The 19,996-nt window shown below is 32.3% G+C and overlaps 2 protein-coding genes across 2 annotated transcripts; one reads left to right on the top strand and one right to left on the bottom strand.

The window, feature by feature from the left end:
* The first annotated feature begins 6,930 nt into the window (after positions 1-6,930).
* On the top strand, positions 6,931-14,089 carry LOC138128411 (alpha-tocopherol transfer protein-like). Its single transcript, XM_069044618.1, has 6 exons — positions 6,931-7,135; positions 11,736-11,895; positions 11,953-12,205; positions 12,255-12,365; positions 13,221-13,323; positions 13,374-14,089. The coding sequence occupies exons 1-6, from the start codon at positions 6,997-6,999 to the stop codon at positions 13,520-13,522; spliced, it is 915 nt and encodes a 304-aa protein (XP_068900719.1). The 5' UTR covers positions 6,931-6,996; the 3' UTR covers positions 13,523-14,089.
* A 356-nt stretch (positions 14,090-14,445) lies between these two features.
* Positions 14,446-16,392, bottom strand: LOC138128412 (tetratricopeptide repeat protein 12-like). Its single transcript, XM_069044619.1, has 4 exons — positions 15,753-16,392; positions 15,555-15,703; positions 15,257-15,500; positions 14,446-15,202 (listed from the first exon to the last, which is right to left on the bottom strand). The coding sequence occupies exons 1-4, from the start codon at positions 16,027-16,029 to the stop codon at positions 15,147-15,149; spliced, it is 726 nt and encodes a 241-aa protein (XP_068900720.1). The 5' UTR covers positions 16,030-16,392; the 3' UTR covers positions 14,446-15,146.
* Positions 16,393-19,996: the final 3,604 nt, after the last annotated feature.

Below are 19,996 nucleotides of genomic sequence, written 5' to 3'. Positions count from 1 at the left end.
GGTGCCAATTTCGTCAACTTTCGCATTGCATTTGCAAATATGAGGTGTACAAAGATTACAACCCAACCTTAAACCAATACAAACTTGGAAGGAAGTGTTATCTAAAAGAGTACCAATATTAGGAGAAGGTATTGCATGTAACCAAGATCCTGATTCTCTGCATTGCAAAGCTTTAAAACGAGCCAAGTCTCTAGGTGAATTAAAGATTAAGTCATTGGCAATTATTCCTTTGATATTAATATTATCCCAATTCTTCTGAAATTGTGGAATTGTTGGTATTTCGTTCTCATTTGCTACACCCCAGACTGCTAAAGCTTCATCATAATGGTGAATATTAAGCTCATTATCCTTTGACTTTAGTAATAAAGAAACAAGCTTTTTAACCCCATTAATTGAAGATAGGAAAGCAGGGAGGCAAATATCGGAAATGCGACGAATTCCCAGACCACCAAATCTAATCGGTAAAGTGGACTGACGCCATTGTAAATCAGTTAAACGTAAATTAAGTATTCTCTCTAAACAAGACTTTAAAGAAGAATCAATTGAATTAACATAATTAGAAAATTTCCAAAATGGAGTTTTCTTAATAAAAAATTAAATTTTGGTATGAAAAGACAGTTTTTGATTAAAGTATAAGCCACGTGTCTGTTAAGGAGTTCAGCTTTGTTTAAAAGATTTTCAACTGTAATTATAGTTTTTTCGACGGTGTTTTTGAAACCTTGGTCAAAGATTGGAGAGCCTAAAAGAGATAAACTTTCTCGGTCACAGATTTTAATGCCTGGTGCTAAATTTTGAAATTCCTTTATGACTTTTAAATCTGTGTCTCCAGAACAGCAAAAGATCTCGCATTTGTTAAAGTTTAATTCAAGGCCAATTTCCTGAGATAAATTTATAACTTTTTTAAAGTCGGATAAAACTACTTCTGGGTAATCAGCTAAGGTTCCATCATCTAAATACCATATATTCATTTGAGAATCCAAAGATAAAATAATTGGTTGAATCGCAAGACTAAAAATCATGGGACCGCAGGGATCTCCTTGCTGGGCTCCAACAGAAGAAGAAATTAAATGATTACCGAAAAATAAAGTTGAAGGATTTCTATAGCATTGATAAAGATAAGGGTACAGAAGTGGGGTATGACATTGGACTTCTTTCAGAATACAATCCCGTTCGACTGAGTTAAAGGCATTTTTGAAATCTAATTTAAGAAGAACTTTGCCACGGTTTTGATCGTTATTAACAAAGGTTCGTGTGGTATGAATTGCTGCTTCGCATCCTAGTTTAGTTGCGACTCCAAGTTGGTGTGGAGATAAATACGAATTTACAATATTTCGACTTTAAAAACAGGCTAGCTTTGAGGTCAATCTTCGCAAACAGTTTCCGATAGCGATCGGTCTAAGTCCTCCATCTTTCTTGTTAAGGGCACATAAAGACGCACCATACAATAAATGGCAGATTTCTGAAGGAAGTTGCCCAGATAATAAAAAATTGCACAGTTTGGTTAAAGCTCTTAGTGCCTTCTGACCTGCTTCACCCGCTGACAAAGATATGATATCTTTCAAGTATTGTGGTCTCATGCCATCTAAACCTGGTGAAGAACCGGCAGGAAATGAATTTATAGCTTCTCGAACGTTTTGCTCATTGACTATTAAACTAATGTCTCCTGGTTTGAAAGGGTCTGGGAAAAAAAGTTCGCGAGATGGTGAAGGATGTTTTTTTTTAAGTTCTTCAGCAACATCTTCGTTGAATGAAGCTAATGAGTCATCCGAGGACAATAATTTAACAGCTCCTCTGATATCAAAATCGGCTACTTTTGCTTCTACTTTCTTAGCTAATGATAAATTTGTACGTTTCTTAGAACCAGTTCGTATTTGAGGTTCTTCAAAATTAGAAAGATTTTCTTTTATATGCTTATTCAACGACTTATCAGATTTCTCTGCTACATTGAAAGCTCTATACGAAAAAAGCAAAAGATTCTCAAAGGATGATAATGATTTGGTCGAAATACAGTTATTAATAATGGAACTTAATTTATCTGCAGCTAAATGTCTACAAGCTTTTGGAATTCGTCTAATAGTTGGTAACTGAAATTTCAAATTAATTAGCAATTTTGTTATTGAATCGGTTGAAGAATAAGTAGAAGAAGTTGATAGATTATTATCGACATGATACTTATCTACGTGAATTTTCAATCTGTTGTTATCCTTAAATGATTTTCCAGGACACAGAGTACAACATAATCGTTGAGATCCATCAGGTTGACTATCTTCTAATCCGGATTGTTTCTCATAATCCATGGAAGTAGGTGGAGTTTGATGGATTTTTTCATTTTTCCTTGTTTTATCAATTTTTGAGGAAAATGATTCACACAAAAAAGATTGTCCCATTGGTCCATGGATTCTTGTTTTATGAATTTTAAGACCCTTTTCATTTTTAAAGTTCCTGTTGCACTCTTCACATTGAAAAACTAATTTATCTTCATAAATTGTATTGTGACATTTCTTGACATTTCCGAATTTTTCGTCAAGATTTGTATTAACGTTTGAAGGACCTGCGTCGGTTAAATCCTTATCACTAATTTTCCATTGAGTAGTTCGTAAACGAAATCTTGAGTCTTGAGGATATTGAAATTCAAAAAAACTATCATTTTCGTCAAGAGAAATATTAGATGATGTTGACATAGGCATGGCATACTTTTTCAAAATTAATAAGTAAAATTTCTCCTGTCAGCATCTATCTAATCTGAACATAATAAAGACATGGGGAATAATTCTGCGTTTAAATCTTACATAATTAATTTTTTCTGTCTACTTAAATTCATGCCTCAGATAAAAAATATTATTGCTTTCACCAAGTAAATTGTGCATGATACACTTATGGTCATTTTTTAAGTTTAAATAGCAATAGATGAATAGGTTAATATCATAATAAGTATTCATAAATCATAGCAAATGATATCTGTGCTGCAAGCCCACGAGCATAGACCTTGTTTACATCTACTTTACAAGGTCTAACACTAAATTCTAGAAGTCGACAATTTTTTAATTTTTTATTTAGTGTCAATAAGCGTAAGCGATAATACTTTATTTATTTTAATTTATTTATTTAAATGAAAATGGGATGAAAACTTTTTATAACTTGTTATAAATTATTCCGGTTATTTTCCAAATTATTTCACAAATAAATTCCAATAGTTTTTTTTTTTTTTTTTTTTTTTTTTAATGAAAGAAATTATTTATTAAAATTTAACATAAAATAATATAATATAATAGTTAATAATTACTTTAATAATATAATATAATAGTTAATAATTACTTTTCCGTTATTTCCCAACAACATGATATTTAAAAATTTTAATATTGTGTTACTACAATAGTAAATAACAGATAACAGAGAAGTAATTAATGCGCTAACTAAAGCGGAATTATTTAAAAATTCAGGAAACCATTTATGAGAACCGTTTTCTATTGAGTCAAGGTTTTGTGAACATCTATTATATACTCGTACATTTTGATCTGAAGTGTTAGCGGAAAACTTTAGTCAAATATAACCGGTCGTACAAGATATGGAAATGATAGTCTGTCATCAAATGGAAGTGGCAGAATTTTTTGAATAATCTAATTGATTATTAAATGATCTAAGACCACTGTGAAGCAATTAAGCAATTAACTCATTTGTACAAATGGGTTGTTGTCAGAAAGTATTAATAGTAATAAAAGATAATAAAAAATGTTATAGGAAAAGATCATTTTTAAAACTAGAACATCTTTTCGTGGGACTTATGTGCGACAAATATTCATGTTTTCAATCTGATGACCCTTGCGTTGAAGCAAAAGCTAAATGTTCTTAATAATAATTACGATGAAGAAAGTACCATGTTTTCGTTATTTTTAGCAGTAGAAATTTGCATTTTTATAGAATCGTAGAATTTTAATAAAAATGAGTAAGTATTTAGTTCGTAAACCCAACCAACTCCGACCTCGCAAATGGGGTCCCTTTTGTCCCAACGTTTTCCGTTGGAAATATTATTATAAAAAGTTGTTCTGAATGCAAGTTTGACTTCTTGTAGCAAATAATTGGCCTGAGTGGTCCACTGGTTGTCGAAAAATTGAATTTTTTAAGCGGAGCCACGAAACAATTATTACCTTCAAAAAAATTGTTTCAATGATTCCTCTCTGACTAAATTAACGCACCAATTTTTTGAGGATGTAGCGGTTGCTCAACATAATAATGAGAGTTTTGAGCGCTCCACATCCTCATATTTTGTGAATTCGCGTACTCTCATAAATGTAAATACAAATACGCTTCAGTGAAATAGTAGTTTATTTAACGAGTTTGTGTGTAATTTGGGCTTTTTTTGGCATGAGTGGGCCAGTTTAAAACTCGAGTGAAACGAGAGTTTTAAAGGTTCACGAGTGCCAAAAAAAGCCCAAATTACACAAGAACGAGTTGAATACAACGTTTTTTTGTTCGACGAGCCCCCAAAGGCTCCAAATCGCTGAAAATCTTTAAAATTAGCTTGACGTTTCGTTTTGACAAGTTGTCAAATTTATCAAAATCCGTTCACACAGGATAAAATTCTCAAATTCTGACAGTGTCGAACAAAAAAAAGTTTTTGATATCCTGTGCATTGTTATGGAAGAAATATTTTTAATTGTAGTCGTTAATGTCGGACAGATATTTTGGGTTGTTCTTGCACAGTCTGCCTTACATTTATTAATGATTTCTTCAGACCGTACTTTTGGCCACCCAATACTTTCTTTACGTTTCACGCTTTAATTTTGTCTAAAATTATTAACTATTACCTATCCGAAAATTCTTTGTACTTCGCGGCCATCAGAAAAACTTCCTGAAATTCTGCGAAGGTTTCTTCCGTTACGAAAGTAACACTCCAACGCACATATCTTTGTTCCAGTGTACCACCACCATTCTTCAAGTTTAAAGTAAATTTATGGAATTTTTTTTGCAAAAAGTTACCTTTTTGTATGCCATTGTAATTGTAAAAAGTCTATCTTTTTGTAACTAGAAACTTTTTACTTTTACTTTTTACTCATTGCAAATAACATTTCGTTTCTTCAGATACATGATGTGCAAAGTGGTTTTAACTAAATTTTCGTATTCTTTGCCTAAGGGAAAGTAAACTTTTCCTTTTACATACTGTCGCGAGCAAAAAAAACTGGTCGTCAAAATCATGCTTTGACGCAATGGAAAATGCTCCATGTAAAACGGTCGTAAATATCATAACCTATCATTATGATGTATGACATTAATTCTCACTTTTTTCTCATTTTTTTGACACTTTGTTGACATGGGCATAATCAGGCAGGGATTTTTTTTAATTTGTGGCAATCTAACCAAATTTTGAAATGACATTGACGATCAGAATTTTTTGCTCGCGACAGTACATAACCTCAAAATTTGCAATTAATTAATATTTTTTAAGACTTAAACGACCACGAAAAGTTTCTTCAAAATTCGATAAAATCTTTCAATTGTTCATCGAGACGAAGTTCACGCCTGGTGATAAAAAGTATTGCTTTTACCTCTTGTTGTATAAATAGCTATTATGTGTTATCTGTCACAATGACAATATGATGAACATTTTTAACTAAAAAATGAATTACTTCTAATGATCCTAAAAACAACATAACTAAATTCCATTCAAAAATCAAAAAACCACCATCTGTTGCTTTAGGTTGGTAAAATTTAAAAAACCCTGGGTAGTTATTTTTTCATACTATGTTGGTAACTGTAAATTATGACATTTATTTGATTCAAAATCAAATTCAATTGTTTTGAATTTCGTTCAAATTGTTTAATTATTTCTCAGCATGTTTCATTTATTAATTCTTATTATTTTTACATAAACATGCCCAGAAACACAAGACACTTAATAAACACTTAACTTCAAAGTTACATTTCTCACCAAATGTTACACCAGACAGCGTTGCCGATGGTAATTATCGAGGAAAATGCGACGTTGGTGGTTTTTTGATTTTTGAATTGACTTTAGTCTAACTATCTCTATATTCATGGCTTACTGAGAGGGAGTTTTTTTTTTGGAACACACGATACAACCAGAGGGGTTTTGCCGAAACTCCAACAGTCACCATTTTCTTCGTTTCCATTTAGAAAACAGAATTCTGTCAGAAATATTTAGTGTTCTCTAGTGAAATATCATTATATGGTTATATTACGCCTTACGTTTACATATTTGCACATATATTTTTCTCTATGCTCTTTTCACTCTCTTTTCAATTTTGTTATAATATTTTTTGAATATTAAACAGAAAATTAAGAAAACAATATACGTACAGTTGCGGAATTAAAATTTCGGGCACTATGTTTCTGTCACTTCAACAAAATCTCTGTAAAGCACGTTCTACTGTCATCATGACTGACATTAAATCATCGCTTTGATATGTTGCCTACCCGTTATTATGCTACAAATGACAATTTTTGAATGCCAAAAAGACAAAAACATGACAAGAGTAAAAAATAAGGTTATTAACGTAAAGGTTGTTTTAGAGTTTATATCATGACATTGACAATAGTGCCCGAAATTTTAATTCCGTAACTGTACTTGAATTAAAAAAAAAATGCAACATGGAAAATTTCTTTTTCCGTCTAATGTCAATGCCAGCTACATATACATAATTAATTCTCCTTTTTATCGGCTATGTGAAATCAGTATGACGAAACGGTGCAGTAATTTAGGACCAGAGATAATGATTATTATCCATCTTTTTTCAGTACGCGCTCACGCTACGTGTATCTCAATATTACTTCGTTCTTTTTCTAAATTTTCAAAATGCGGAATCTGTTTCCATAATTATGAAACTGTCTGTTAAAGTAAACAAGAACTAGTCAGAGTCAACGTATGCAAGAGGAACCTGAAAACTAATTTATTCATCAAGGGCACCCGAAGACATTTTTATGATATTCGGCTAGAAAAGAAATAGTTGAGAGTGAGATTTGATCCAAGTAACATTCGTCATGGCCCTGTTCAAATTTGAAGAACATGTGTATAAGTCAATGTTGCAAGTATACGACAGAACTGAGGAATCGATGAAAGAGGATGTGCAGAGATTGAAAGAATGGATCAAAACACAACCACATTTACCGGAAGTAATGGGTGAGTAGGTGGCACAATCTTTTTATTGGGTTTAAATCAGTGAAAATGTAAGAAATCTGTCTCGTTCAGTGCAATAAGATAACATATTTTTTAAATAATTATGTAGTTTATTTTGTGACAGAATTTTTGAAAAATACAAGTTCAATGAAAAAAAATTGTAGGATATTCCGCTAACAGAAATTTTATCAGTTCAGTTCTATACGTTTATATTATTAATTAAAATATAATAAAATATAATGAGTCATACCTAATAATAATAATTACACTACTACCGCAAAAATCCGTCAGGTGTTTATTTGTCTTTTTTATAAATATTTAATGGCAGTATAATTCTACTTTTTCCAGATTTTAGAAATATATGTCTTAACATATTTTTTTAAATTAAGAAGATTTTTTTTTATTGTTAATTTTTAACAAAGAAATATTAGGGTTTTTCGAATTAACAATCTTTTTTTGTTCGACACTGTCAGAATTTAAGAATTTTTTCCAGTGTGAACGGATTTTAATAAATGTCAAAATGAAACGTCAAGCTAATTTTAAAGATTTTAAGCGATTTGGAGTCTTTAAGGAGCTCGTCGGACAAAAAAACGTTATATTCTCTCGTGGGCCTTTAAAACGCTCGTTTCACTCGTTAAATAAATAGTTATTTGTATATCAAGGCCTAAAAAGTGCATCTTTTTCTGGTTTTTTGTCGAGGCGGAGCCGAGACTTGAAAACAGGCGAGGACAAAAGGCACTTTTTGGCCGAGGTGCACACAACGTTTCTCGTGTTCATTTAGGCAAAAATTGTGATAAACATGATTTAATTGTAAATTTTGAGGTTATCTTTGGCAAATGTCAAGTTTGCTACATAAACTGAAAAATTTATATATGTATTTAGTTCTATACCACTTTTCACATAACACGAAAACTACTATTATATGCTCCAGACACTGCATGTTTTCACAAAAAACGAGAAATTCCTCGAAAACTCGACCTACGTAATCCAATTCAATTCAAATTTCGTGTTATAAAAAATGTTGACATAAGGAAATTTCGAATTTCGAATATAATACCAAATCTGATTTTTGTCTTTAATAATATTGTGGCTATTTTCGTGCTGCTCTCATACATGAATATGTAAAAATAGGTGAACTTTTTCTAAAACATGTGCAGGTGTGGTAATTACCAATTCAAATCAAATATTATTTCTGGTTACGCATATATTGAAAACGTGGCATTGATTTTTATAAACGTATTATGCAAATTAAGCTGTTAATTATGAAAACATATGACAAATTCTATAACTTGCAATTGTATAATAAATTAGGGTTTTTCCAAAATATCTCAAAAAAGTTCCAAATTTTTAAAAAGGTAAGCACCGTATTACGCACTTCTCAAATCAAACATTAGGTAGTTGTTTATTTTTTATTACTTATAAAAAAGAATGAAAGTGCGTAAAATATCTGTTTATGGCAATAGTGAAGAAAGTGTAAAATACATGCACCGATCTAGTCGAATCACAAGAGGGCATTAAAAACTAGTTCTTTCACGATCTTGGCGTTAGAAACGTCTAATTTTACATTTGTGTTTTGTGACTGTTTTTTTATGTGCAGGCAATCGTAGAAAAAAATATTATTCCAACTCATTTGAAACTCACCCCGCTTCGCGGTCAAAACCTGGCGCTGTAAAATGTTACCTACTGCATATGTAATGTAAAATAACTATTTTCCGCCACACGTTGTAGGGTAAAAGTACGTAGAGATTAGACTATTAGGGAAAAATTTAAATTTGTTTTCTGGCCAGTCAAAGCGTGAAGTATCACGACAGTGTTACAAAACATCAAACGTTTTTTGAAGATTTAAGGAATCACGTTTTTCTCCAACGATCCTCAGTTAATGAGTGATCAGAATTTTGCACGAAAACGAAAAGAAACTTTCGTGTACTAAATATCTCAAAAGTGTAGAAAAAAACCTCTTTTTTAGTCACCCTTAATGAAAACGATAATTTTACGTACTCACAAGCGGACGAAAAGTAACTCTTTTTTGGACGCTGACCGTGGCGCCATCTGTTAGTCTGTTTAGTAATTTATCAACGAAACCGACAAAACCAGTAATTGTAAAGCAAATAGTAAATTTCTAGCTTTGCTGGCGAGCTGATAATAATATGATAATAATAATATGTTATAAAATGGTCCAAAACTAATTTACAGAACATAAACGTTCAAACTAGAGCTCTCTTTACAAAATTTTGTAAACACCACCCCAAATCTGCTATTGAAAGATTTAATTTACCACGCGAAAATGGTGGTAGGGGTTCTTCAAATCTAGAAATTCTACAACACAATCAAATTGCTTCACTAAAAAATTATTTTCTCAATAGAGCTCGTGATAACACTTTTTTTAATGCTTTGGTTTCAGCGGATAAAGTTTACACACCTTTAAATTTAAGTGATAATATAATTTCAGATATTGTTGAGCCAAATACCTGACACTATAGCAAATATGTATAAAACAGAAGTCTTTACATGGGAGATATTTTAAAGAACTGGAACAACCAGAAATTAATATTCAGGCTTCTCATGCATGGCTTAAGAAATCAAATATTCACCCTGAGACTGAGGGTTTTATATTTGCAATACAAGATCGTGTTATCAATACAAGAAATTATAAAAAACACATATGCGGTTTACAATCGATCATTGATAAATGTAGGATTTGCGGAAGTGAAGGGGAAACCATTGAACACATCATTTCTTCTTGCATCGTTTTGGCTCAAAGCGAATATAAGAAACGTCATGATATATTCGCTAAAATTATACACATGAATTTAGCTGTTAAATTCAATTTATTAAAGGATACACAACCACATTACATTTATAAACCAGAAAGTTGTTTAGAAAATGACAATTACAAATTATATTTTGATCGCACAGTTTTAACTGACATTCACATTGAGCATAACAGACCAGACATTATTATTTTAAATAAACAACAAAAGCAAGCATATCTTTTAGATATAGCTGTTCCAAATTCCCATAGTATAACACAGACACATAACACAAAAATTAATAAATATTTAGAGCTCTCCGTTGCTATGAGAAATCTTTGGAGTTTAGAAAAAAATTCTATTCTACCACTTATAATTTCAGCAACGGGAATAGTACCGCAATCTTTTTTTTTAATTTAAAAATTCAGGTTTTAGGGAACACATTGGTAGTTGAAATTCAAAAAGGTATATTATTATACTCATGTCATATCGTGAGGAAATTCCTTAACATTGACACAGAACATAATACACAACAAAGTCAAAATGCGGAGGCGAGACGCCGGTAATTATGTTGATAAGCACTGCACTATTACTTGATAGTAATATCCGTAATAGTGTATGTACTCCGGCAAAAGTGCCGTGCCGCCGGGTGGCGGAGGGATAGATACTATTAAAAAAATTGTTGATATGTATGTATTTATAAATTTATCTAATGGAAAAAGATAGATACAAAATAAATTTGTAATTTTTCCAATGATGTCTTTTGCTTTGTTGTTCGTGCGGTCGCCTAAAAAAATTAACGTGCACCTCTGCCAAAATATACCTGCCTTTTGTCGTCGCCTGTTTAAAGCCTCGGCTACGCCTCAGGCTCGGACAAAGAACTTGTGCTAATTAAACAACAAGAGTAAAATAAGTGGCAAATACTGTCGCGCGTTCAAATGAAATCCTGGGCTGGGGAGGCGTGGGAAACCGTCAATTGTCGTGCTTTTTTAAAGCGTAGATTAGTTGGAGTATGTTGACAGCTAACGTAAAATTTAGAGCCAAAACATTTTTCTTTTTTTTCTTACTTTGTAATGTTTTACATCAAAAATAGAATAACGTAACGATTCCTATTCTCGAAGCAAATATCTACGCTACGGGCACCCTTTGCTAAAAACAAACGTGTTCAATTATGTCGATTAAACATAAACAAACGTCATTCGTGTCAAACGGCGGGAAATTCAAACTTTACACTGTTCTAAACGGTTTAATTTTTCCAACGCCTACTCAGCCCAGGATTTCATTTGAACGCCCGATACATACATTGTGAATAATAACAGGGTCCGGAGTGTACTTCGGTCAGATTATGAACGAGAATTTGACTGGTTTTGTCTGTAGAACATAATTACCATTGCGTGATTAAGAAAATTTGTAATCGATTTAGCCTTGGAGATCAAACCGCATGTGTTCTCCGATTGATATACGCGTGGTGAAGATTTTAATATAACTAAATTTAAAATTCGAAATTTTTTTAACATAATCAATATTTGAAGTAGCCTTTGCAACCAATTTCTTTTGTTGTATTGCATGTCAGAAATGAGTTTACAATTTTTAAAGAATTCATTAATGGATGATAATGATTAATTTAGGAAAGAAGTATTAAAAGGGGAAAAAGAAGACTATTTGCCTTGTCCAGTTGCTTAAGGCCATATTTAAAACTGGTAGGCCAAAGATAAAGAGATTTCCCATCTTCTCCACTATATATTTTCAGATTTAAGTTAGATGAAGTTTCTTAAGATGTTGTTATTCAGAGAATCATCTTCCATTAATTGAATTTAAAAAGTAGAAGTTATCAATTTATCCTCAAATTTCAGATGACAAGAGAATAGAAAATTTGTTCCTGCTCGCAAAGTGCAGCATCGAAAAAGCGAAACAAAAAATTGACAACTACTACACCATCCGATCGCTAATTCCTGAATTCTACGACAAATCCAATCCAGAAACATTCGAGTCTAAACAAGTAATGGAGGCTGTGTAAGTAGTTCAGAAAAAAACTACTGTTAATTATTAATTTTAAATTAACAACCTTAGGTACGTAATACCTTTACCAATGCTAACAAAAGAAATGTATCGAGTTAATGTCTTTAAAGTGAAGAATAAGGACATTATGAACATTCTCAGTCCTTGCAATGTGGCGGGTTATGAATTCAACATGTTCGAATTGAGATTGGCAGAAGATTACATGTTTGGTGACGTAATCATTTTCGATGTGGAGAATGTTGGATGGGAGTACATAAAGAAGTTGACACCATCAATGTGTATCAAAAACTTAGCTCCTTATGAAGTAAGACGAAACAAATTGTAGGTGTAATTTCTCAGTTGTTGTTTTACAGAAAGTGTATTCTCTTCCTTTGAAAGCAATTTACATGATAAATGCAACACCAATGGTACAAACGGTCATGAATATCCTTAAGGGAATTCTGAAACAAAAGATTTTTGAAAGAGTAAGTAAAAAAAAGTAAAATACAGGGTGTTATTGAAAGTTGTACAGATATTTTAACCACGAGCTACTGGCTTCATGTAGAACTCGGAAAAAATATCTAAAAAATTCTATGTCAAAAAATAAAATGGCATTTATTTTTTGAGCTACAATTTTTTAAAATTGCATTTAGTTTTCTACGTTGTTCTACAACCTCGTAGGTAAAATTTCGGCACATTTTAAAAATACACTCTGTATATCATGTTTTATAAAATGTACGCCAATGCGAAATAACCTATAGGAAATATGCTTTAAAACAAGGAAACCGCATTGGTGTACGTTTTATAAAATATGACATACAGGGTGTATTTTTAAAATGTGCCGAAATTTTACCTATGAGGTTGTTTGACAACGTAGAAGACTAAAAGCAATTAAAAAAAAACTGTAGCTCAAAAAATAAATGTCATTTTATTTTTGACATAGAATTTTTTTAGATATTTTTTCCGAGTTTTGCATGAAGTCAGTAGCTCGTGGTTAAAATATCTGTACAACTTTCAATAACACCCTGTATATTATTCCTCGCCGATTAAAATTGTACAGGGTTATTATAAATGAATGTTCCATCGCAATTGGCGTTGAAAACCACACATATTTTCGGTGTGCCGCCACCCTCGCAACATGAGACAGAGTAGTAGACAGATTTCCGGCGGGAAAAGCAACAGCCAGTATCGCCACCTATCGGCGATATTAGTCTGGCTCATGTTATGAGGCGCTAACGACACCACCAACGCCAACTGCGATGGGACAATCATTTATATGTATAATACCTATGAATCCTTTTCTTCCCTATCGTACTAAATTACAAAATACTCTTGTTCAGATTCACGTATACCAAGACACTAGCATACTGCACGAGCGTTTTCCTAAAGAATTGTTGCCTACAGAATATGGGGGCACAGGACCGTCTTTGGAAGAATTAGACAGTAAGAATTCGTAATATTAAAATTATTATAATTAACATTTTGTCTTTTAGGAATATACAGAGGAAAATACGTTGAATACAAAGACAGATTTGATCAATTGGATAAACTTAGAGTAGATGAAAGTTTGCGACCTGACCCACTGCAAAACGATGAAATCTTAGGCTTTCATGGTAATTTCAAGAAACTGTCTGTAGATTGAGCCTACTTTTCATTTAGATAAATTCGCAACTAACAAAACACGTTTTCTGGCATACTAACTAATTTTATAGCTTCTATTATTATACCAATTGTGGAACATTTTTAATGTATTGTAGCTTCAAATATTATTGAAATAATGTTTGGAGTTAATTTACAAGGGTAGGTACTGTGTAGTAGTCCTAGTGTCGTTTGATTGTATTGATTTTTAACTTCTCGTTGATTATTACGGCTTCCATTAGTATTACTTATATGCTCAACGTTCCAAAATATATACAGGATCATTATAAATGAATGTAGTCTAAACATGCCAATGTTATAACATTTTTGCCGCTCTATACAAACATAACTATCATGTGGCGTGAACTGTCAATTATGTGAACGGTGTGTATTCACTTATTCACATAATTTTGATCATTTTTATATGGAGTGGGAACCATAAATTTTACATTACATTTTACGCCAACTTGGACTACAATTATTTATAATGACCCTGTATAATAAAATAAAATGTGATATGTGTGTATCTAGGTACCATGGAGAGGGTTTAAAAAATATAAGTTAAAGTAAATATGTGTAGTTATTCATTATACCGTGCGATCAACAATTATCTAGATCAAAGAAGTCCCTGAGATTTTTGACGTAGGTACAGTCGCGGACAGAAAAAAGTAGGACAACGTTGTTTTTGCTAATGTAAGCCTGTTTACTTTTTCCTGTTTCTATGGTTATTATTAAAATATTCATTTATTTATTATAGTAACCCCGGTTTACTCAATTCAATTTTAGCTAAATTTCTTAATAAGACTTGTGCTACTTTTTTCTGTCCGCGACTGTATGTCTGCTAGAGGATAAATTCTATTTAAATAAAAATAATTTTTTTGTTCGGCACTGTCAGAATTTGAGAATTTTCTCCTGTGTGAACGGATTTTGATAAATTTGACAACTTGTCAAAACGAAACGTCAAGCTAACTGTAAAGATTTTCAGCGATTTGGAGCCTTTGGGGGGCTCGTCGAACAAAAAACGTTGTATACAATTTGTTCTTGTGTAATTTGGGCTTTTTTTGGCACTCGTGGACCTTTAAAACTTTCGTTTCACTAGAGTTTTAAACTGGCCCACTTATGTCAAAAAAAGCCCAAATTACACACGAACTCGTTAAATAAACTACTATTATTTTCCATTTGTTGGCTACCATTTGCTATGACATCTGGGTACGTACTGTTTGGCCTCTCAGCCCCATTCTTATGTTCTACAGTTCTAGTTTCATAAAACACTAACGTATTTCTCAGAATATTCAAGAAATCTGCCTACAAAAAAGCAAAATTTTGAAATGTTTGCCAAAACTCGGTCAAACAGGCTGTATGTCCACTCTCGGTTATTGAAAATACGAAAGTAAGATTCAATGATGAATTTTTTATGTTTAATTTTCATTACTCCAGAACGCCAGATTTGCTAAAGAGAATAAAGAAAGTTTGTATCTCGTTGGCAGAAGTGTGTTACTGGCTTGGGTTTTAATTTTCATGAAGAAATTATTATTTATTGTTACAAACTGAAATATATTTAATCTGTGTATTGCCCTTTTCAAGGTAAAAATAATAATGGTTTATATGATTACTAGTATAGGAATAAATTATTTTTCATTCAGCTCTTCATCATTATTTGTAATAGTTAACTTTTTAACAAAATCTGGAAACAAAATGAGTGTAAGCAAAAAAACACCGGTTATTTCAGATTACTAACCATCAATAACTTCAGTTTCCTCGTTGTTTCTTTTTTTAGCTTCTCTAACAGCCATTTCAAAATCATTAAAATTTCCACGGAGATAGTGAGACTTGGCTAGAAGTAATCTCGCTTTAAGCGAATTTTCATTTAAACGTAATGCTGTTTCACAATCATCAATTGCTTTATCATAGAATTTAAGATTAATGTAAGTGAGAGCTCTGTTCGAGTATAACATGCAACTATCCTTAATTTGCTCGATTGCCTAAAATTAAAATTTCGGATATATTATAATAATTTATTGATAATACTATTTTACCTTATTATAACAAGATAGAGCTCTTTCATATTCTCCTCTTCTAAATGCTAGAGTTGCTTGTTTTTTGAAAGTTTCCATCCGTTCTTTTCTTCGTAATTTATCTTTATACCTTCTGTCAGCATCCTTTGAGACTTCTTCCATAAATGCTTCTACAATAGATACCTTCACCTTTTTATCGAATTTTTAAATAGAAATAACCTTGTGACTGAGTAGCAGAATTTTCGTCACGTAACAATGCTTTCTGATTTATTACAGTTCTGTTGCTTTTAATTTTTATATCACAATTATCTACATCCAGTTTCTGATATTTGTCATCATCAATTTCGCCCAGATATTGCTTCGCTTCTAAATCACCGATTTCTTGAAGCTTTTTATCACTTGAAGCAAGTTTTTGCACTATGTTGTTTACTTGATTAACTTTGTACATAAAATTGTTGAATTCTTCATTGAGTTCTTCAAAATTGGAGGACGACATTTTGAAATACTTGAGATTGTCTTATTGATTAAAACACTGGAGCGTTACTATGGTGTTGCACACAGTTTACTTTCCATAAATTCGTCAGTTCTTATTGATCAAGAACTATTTGAGTTGGTAATACTGAATTTTATTTTTAAATGGTACTACTGGAGTAACTTCCGGTTGTTGACGGCTTGACATTGACAGCCGCATCATTGACAAGTAACATTCGCCTTCAAAATCTTCATCGGGCATTAAAGCCATTCTTTCTTTTCGTTCTGTTTGCAACAATTTTCACAAAACTTCTGACAGTATTTTTGTTGTTTATCTCAATACCATGACGACGTAGGTATAATTGCCTCACCGCCTTTCATTTCAAAATGTTTATAAACATAAATAACAATTAAAAAACGAAATTTAAAGGTAAAAGTTTGTATGCAACTCGCTTAGCAATTAATCTTTACTAGACTTACTGGTTTATGGAGACTCGTTCCTTACGTCACTCATCCGACAAAAGCCAGCGCGCCCGTAAAAATTATTTTACTAAGCCCGTCACATAAACGCTTTTTGACATTTCAGGCCAATGCTGACAAAAAATGTTTTAAACTTACAATGGTCAATTAAAAGTACGTTACCAAAAATTGATTCAGAATAAGTTCAGAAAAGCCTTATTACGACAAGTTATTTAAAGCCACAAAGTATTGTTTTTTATCGGGTGCATCTGCTACAAAATGTAAAATGAATAACCCCAGAAATGTATTCGTAGAAGAGGAAGTAAGAGTAACAAGTTTGCTAGATGAGGAATACTCGATGCGTTATGTTGCTAATCTGATAGCAAAACATCATTCCAGCCTAATCGCATGGTCAGACGATTTAACGCGACAAGATCTTACTTACGAAGGTCAGGATAAGGGCGAAAACAAGAGATGAGCGTTTTCTTAGCAATCCGCTGCGCCGTGAGAAACAGGAGAACCACTAGTAATGTGCTAAAAAATTAGCTAACAGTTACTCGCAACCTTGTAATATTATCTCGAACAATCAGAAAACGTTTGAAGGAGGCCGGTTTAAACATTAAAAAATTGACAAAAGAACCATTACTCACCAAAGCGCACAAAATTGTTTTTGTACTTGGTTTTATACTCAGATGAAACAAGGGTTAGCCTCAAATCTTCTGATGGACGTAAGCCTGCCTGTCGAGGGGCAGGAGGGAGATTTGCAAGTTGCAATATTTCTCTAAGGGTACCGTTTGGTGGTGGCTCAGTAATGTTATGGCGAGGAATCTGTTTCAGTGGTCGCACAGAGTTGATCCCCTTACTTGTGAGATCTATGAATACGGATTATTATCTAGAGCACATCGTAGTAGAATTTGTAATGCCTTTCGCTGCTTTTGTGGAATCCAATTTTTGTTTAATGCTCGCCCGCATGTCGTTAGACAAGTTATCGATTACTTGAATGCTGTTGACATTCCGTTTACGGAATGGCCACCAAATAAACTAAGCAAAAATGAATAGGGAATTTTTCAATTTTTGAATTTTTTATAAATACAGTTTAAAATTTATAATGAAATGTGTTAGAAATATATAAAGATACAGATCAGATGTAATGTTCCAAGTACCTGTAACATTTTAAATTCATCTAGTGTTTAACAATACGTGGGAGGATTGGGGCTATTATTTTGCTTTCTAAGAAAAATTGTGGAATTCCCTATTCAGTTTTGGCTAGTTTATAATAGTCCGGATTTAAATCAGATCTATGGGACCCTCTTAAAAAGAAGGTCCGAACTCGTACACCTCCACTCTTCAACCACAATCAACTGGTGGATAGAGTAATGGATAATGCTATTAACATAACTAACATCGTTTCTTTTTGTTTCACATGTATCTAACCAAAAAAGTTTTTAAATCAGAAATTATTTACAATAAGGCCGTGTTTCGCTGATTTCTTTACAAACGCTTAGATAAACCTAATTTGTAATCTGTCATGTGCCTAATTATGTAATTATATAAGTTTAATAAAGTGGTGCGTTAATTTTGTCCAGGAGTTTATTTATGATTCTTTTTTTCACTCAATCACTCAATATACATATAACGTTACACAAAGTGAAAGCTTCATTACTGTGTTAATGCTGCATTTTCAATGGTTAAATTGCCTAAAATTGCAACGAGTTTATCAATGCTTATACCGTAAGAGCAAAAAAAAATGCTATCAAGGATAGCTATGAAAAAGAACGTGCCATGTCTTTGATTAAGAAATTCGTCATGTGTTGCGTGGAATCCTGAAATGGGTTATTTAAATAAACAATTATAGTTATTGTTGCATTTTTTTCCTGCAACTTACAGTGCATAAGCGCATTATGGACTGCGTCATAGCTATCCTTGATCACATTTTTTTTTGCTCTTACGGTACGACTTGACCGAAAATCCATAGCTGGGACAAATCTGGGACAATTTTATTTTTCGAGGGTAATGTGGGCTTAACATTGAACAATATTTCCATGGATTTTTTGCTGCCAGAAAAAATAACAGATTTCATTTATTTGTCAAAGTTGTCTTGTGATTCTACTTTTCAAAGCAATTTTACCACAAAATGCCTATTGATAATAAAATAACAATCATTGGATTGTTAATTTTAGTCAAAATATATATATATTTTTTTAATAAAATGTTAACTGATGAACTGCTTGGAGTCACATTTAAAACCCAAAAAAGAAGTCGCAAATTTTATTTGAACATAACTGTACATATTCAGTCAATACATCATGCATTTGTTTAAGGTAAAGTTAAATGAACGGTTGAAATTATAAAATTAAAAAGATTTGATACAGGGTGATTCTGAAATAAGTTTGGAAAAAAGTGGAGTATCCTTGACACAAAATAATTCTGCGTAAATGACTTTTGGGGGTGAAATCAAAAGGATGGCAATTATCCTTGTATTTTCGACGCCTATAAATAGGGAAAATTTGTCTGAATTTGTTCACTTCATTAGCAACCATTGTTACGTCAACGCCACAATAAAGTCGTAGGTGCAAGCACACTGCTTTGTAAATGTTTCTATGGAAATGATCGAAAGAAATAATATCACCTTTGTGACTGACGGACACCTTTTACCTATTTGATTATTATTGTTGCTAAACTACCAGAATAATGGACTAATCACCTTTAACTCAGCAGCGTACTAGCAATTTTGACCAAATTGTCAAACTTTTGTATCTCCAAAACGAAAAAACTTTTATAAGAATTTTGTTTTGTCTATGACTTCTTCTCATCATCACCAATTACCTGTTTTTTTGCAAACTTATTTCAGAATCACCCTGTATATTGAGGAGATTTGCTAGTGCTGCCTATCACCAACTTATTTTTCGAGTACTATAAAGGGGGTGGGCCATGGACCTAGTGTTAGTATCTCCACGGGGAAGGCACATTCTTATTTTTCTTATGTTTATTTTTAATCTTATTCTTATTGTAATGTTTACTATGATTGCAAGTTCGACGATTTAAAGAAACTTCTAGAAAACAATAACAACTAATTTATTGCTGATTAGCAATTTGCATAAAATGAATTTTAACTCCACCCTACAGGAAATTATTATTTATCATGTTCACCATCAGTTATTTTTTTTCTCAAAAATTTCCTTATGTAAGATAACAAAATTCTTATAGACTACGTCCACTGATAGAATGCATTTTTTTAAATATCCTTAGATAACAAAATCCCCAAACCATAACATTAAAATATTAAGAAAGTATCATAGATTGTGTTGGTAATATCTTGAAGCATTCGCGCCACTGATTCTCATTGGTTGTTATAAAACCCACGCGAAAAATAAATTATATGACGTTTCAAATTTGAAATTGTCAGTGCTGTCAAGTGATTTAAGCATTTAGATTTGCGATTTTTCATCTTTAGAGCTTTGTTTTGCGTTCCTCTGGTTTTAAAAGTTATTAGTTTTGATCGTGTTGCTGTTTTGATCTCCTCCGTTGCGATT

This window comes from Tenebrio molitor, chromosome 4, assembly GCF_963966145.1.
Source record: "Tenebrio molitor chromosome 4, icTenMoli1.1, whole genome shotgun sequence".
Lineage (NCBI taxonomy): Eukaryota > Metazoa > Arthropoda > Insecta > Coleoptera > Tenebrionidae > Tenebrio > Tenebrio molitor.
Note: the sequence above shows the minus strand (reverse complement) of the source record. Positions and strands in the feature narration are given on the sequence as shown.